Source organism: Mangifera indica, chromosome 4 (genome assembly GCF_011075055.1).
Source record: "Mangifera indica cultivar Alphonso chromosome 4, CATAS_Mindica_2.1, whole genome shotgun sequence".
Taxonomy (NCBI): domain Eukaryota; kingdom Viridiplantae; phylum Streptophyta; class Magnoliopsida; order Sapindales; family Anacardiaceae; genus Mangifera; species Mangifera indica.
In genome coordinates, this window is record NC_058140.1 from 4,004,024 (window position 1) to 4,007,672 (window position 3,649).

The window sequence follows — 3,649 nt, forward strand, 5'->3', positions numbered from 1 at the left end:
TAATAGCCACATGCAAATATGCTCAAACTCTTGTAAATTTTTTCTAAATTAATTGATTAAGAAGACTTTTATTATTTACGAACCAAAATCTAGGGTTAAAAGCAATTAAACCAGAATTAGCATGGGAGAAATACCAAGATTAAGGGGTCACGTGAGCAGGAAGAACAGAGGGTATCTAGGCCTGCAAAATATTGATTCATGCAAATTACAGTGTGATTGAATAATGACTGTTTGTTTTGTTATGAGAATGGATGTTTTCTTGTTTCTGTCCAAATGCTTTATGTGGGCTCAAAGCTTCAACCTTTTCTGATTGGGTCAGCTCAGCTCTCTCTCTTCTCTCTCTTTCTGTTGAGTGGAGAAAGATGGAGCTTTATAAGCAAGACTTTGCCTCATCCTTACCCACATAAGGTGTGGGGGTCAATGAAAAACAAAACCAATAAAAGCTAAAAAGCTTAAAGCTTAAAGAAAGTTGATTGCAGAAAGCAAGAGCTTTTCTTCTCCTCCCTCTCTCTCCACCCATTTTGTAACTAAAGCTGATACTCGAACAACCATTCCCCACTTCTCACTATTCCACCTTCACCACCTGTTTTTCTTTTTCTTTTTTTCTTTTCTTCATTAATTCACAATTCATCCCATGTTAGAAGATATCAACATCACTGCTGCAGCTCCTTCTTCCTCTCCCGACCGTTTTACTTCTTCAGAAAATGGTGCTATTAACAAGAGAAAAAGAAAACCAGCAGGCACCCCAGGTAATTAAAATTTCGTATTTTTCCTTTCATGGCAGAATCAATTTCAGGTTTGTTCTTAACTTTGGTTGTTCATATAGATCCAGATGCAGAGGTGGTTTCTTTATCTCCAAAGACTTTGTTAGAATCAGACAGATATGTATGTGAGATCTGCAATCAAGGGTTTCAAAGAGACCAGAACCTTCAAATGCATAGGAGAAGGCACAAGGTCCCCTGGAAGTTACTGAAAAGAGAAACTCAAGAGGTGAAAAAGAGAGTTTTTGTTTGCCCAGAACCGAGTTGTTTGCACCACGACCCCTGTCATGCTTTAGGAGATCTGGTTGGCATCAAGAAGCATTTCAGAAGAAAACACAGCAACCACAAACAGTGGGTTTGTGAGAAGTGCAATAAAGGCTATGCCGTTCAGTCTGATTACAAAGCTCATCTCAAAACTTGTGGCACTAGAGGCCATTCTTGTGACTGTGGCCGTGTGTTTTCCAGGTTCTTAATTCTTATTCTGTTAATATAATTTCTCTTCTTTTGACAAAACCCTAAATTTTTTTATAAAAACCATGCTAAAAGCTAACCAAAAATCTCGATCTAAACAGCCTGTTGATCTTGGGTTTCTCATAATCATCTTTTAAGATTCTATTTTAACATGAGCTCATGTTTGCAGTTTTCCTTTATATGATCTTGGCCAGTGCGGTACTTTAGTATTTTCTATTTATCGGTTTCTATTTGTCTAAATAAAAGCCAATTACCATGAAACAAAAAAAGCCACTAACACAAACAGACCCCATTTCATTTCTTTAAGTCTTTTTTATTATTAATTTATACTAAACCTAGTCATTCACACAATCCTTTCTGGAGATCCCTTAATCAATTTTATATTGTTTGTTTCTTGATAACCCTACATGACAAAGCCCTTTAATCTAAATTAAATTTTTATCCCACTGAATCATTCTTAAGTTTGTTTCTTATTCGTACAGGGTAGAGAGTTTCATTGAACACCAAGATGCTTGTACTTTGCGAAGAGTTCAGCCTGAGTTACAAGGTTTGCAGCCGGCTTGTTCTTCAAGAACTGCTTCGAGTACTAGCCCTTCAAGTGATGCTAATTTTAGCATAGCTCCACCATTGTCTGGTTTACCAATGCAAAAACCTGAAGAGCCTGTCTTTTTGTTCTCCACTAGAAACAATCCTTCAACTTCTCAGCAACAAGAACACAATCTTGAACTTCAGCTTCAGCCTTCACTATTGAATACTAACACTGCAAGAAGACATTCGTGTGAAAACTATGCAACCCATTTGAAACTTTCTATTGGGTCAAGTGATATTGGTGGTGATGGCGAGAAGAATAATAAAGGCAGTACTGATCCAGCTACATTGGAAGCAACAAGGTTAAAAGAGTTGGCTAACGAGCAGCTGAAGTTAGCCATGGCTGAAAAGGCGTTTGCCGAAGAAGCAAGACAACAAGCCAAGAGGCAAATTGAGATTGCTGAGATTGAATTTGCAAATGCTAAAAGGATTAGACGACTAGCACAAAGTGAACTTCAAAAGGCTCAAGTTTTGAAAGATCAAGCTACAAAAAAAATCAGTGCTATAATCATGCAAATTACTTGTCAAGCCTGCAAACAACAGTTTCAAGCTTCAACATCATTGGCTCCTCCATATGATGAAACTTCACTTGCAATGAGTTACATGTCCTCAGCCGCTACAGAAGGAGAGTGATGGAGGATTTCATTATCAACTATATATGTTAAAAAAACCAAACACCCTCTTGTCTAAACAGGTCTCTCTCAAATATTTGTTAATGCTTTTTTTTGTTTAATGATTGCTCATTAATTAATTTTCTAATATTATATAAATTAATCAAGTCTGACAGATTAATGTTATGGGGTTGAGTAAAAGGGGCTGTAAGTTGTAACCAGTTCTTCCAATGGATTCAATATAAATTCATTTATAGAAAACCATTATTTCTTCATTAAATGTTGCACTGTAATGAATCTCCTAAAATGCTCTACTTTGGTTGGATTATGTGTTTCTGCAGATTTTGAAAGAAGGAACATAATGTGTAGTGGTAATTTTCTTTCACTTTATAGCTTCTCATAATTATTGTAAAATATCAATCATACGGTAAAATCCTAGAGATAAAAAAAAAAAAAAAGAAACTACATATATAATTATCTCTTTCACCTTTTAGTAAAGTCCTTTGTTGTATCTTTTATTTTTTTAGAAGAAATCTTATTTGAGAAGGATTATTCTTTTAAAACTGAATTAATCATTCCAAACAATTAAAATCCAAGTCCAGTTACCAACTCTGAGTTTAATCTTAAATCTTTCTTCTATGTCACTGAATCAACCCTCCTACCAGTGTCCTTTGGTTTAGGACCGATCGTTTAAATGGAATTGAATTTAGTCCTCCATTCTTTCTATTATGATTATTCAGCAGGTGGCAGAAAGTGTAATCATCGAGCACTGACCAAGCTGACTGTAAAATTAAATGTTCCAGTGAGTGCCCTTCATTATTATTATTGATATCTTTACCCTCTTGGAGTTACCCTAAAATTTAACGGCATAAACTTATGTTTCCGTACTTGTGCAATGCTCTAGAACGAGAAAATTAAAACAGTAGAATATTTACTAATCTTGATTTTCATGCAAGGAAGAAGAAGAAGAAGAAGAAGAAGAAGCAGGAGGAGGAGGAGGAGGAGGTACCTTTTTTATAATGGAAATAAATAGAGAACATATTTCTAAAATATAGGAGAAGCATTCAAAAATTCAGACCTAAATTCATCCAAAATTCAATGTTGTGCTGTAAAAGTGAGAAATAAAGATAAGAGTGTAGTACTAAGACGAAAGGGGGATGTCATTTTCATTGCATTTGTGTCCCTTTAAATGCTTATAAAAACACCATGTTTTTCAGT

The 3,649-nt window shown here is 35.3% G+C and overlaps 1 protein-coding gene across 1 annotated transcript; it reads left to right on the top strand.

Moving 5' to 3' along the window:
- Nucleotides 1–338: 338 nt before the first annotated feature.
- On the top strand, nt 339–2,706 carry LOC123213093 (zinc finger protein SHOOT GRAVITROPISM 5-like). Its single transcript, XM_044632450.1, has 3 exons — nt 339–749; nt 827–1,226; nt 1,715–2,706. The coding sequence occupies exons 1-3, from the start codon at nt 635–637 to the stop codon at nt 2,451–2,453; spliced, it is 1,254 nt and encodes a 417-aa protein (XP_044488385.1). The 5' UTR covers nt 339–634; the 3' UTR covers nt 2,454–2,706.
- The last annotated feature ends 943 nt before the right edge of the window (nt 2,707–3,649 follow it).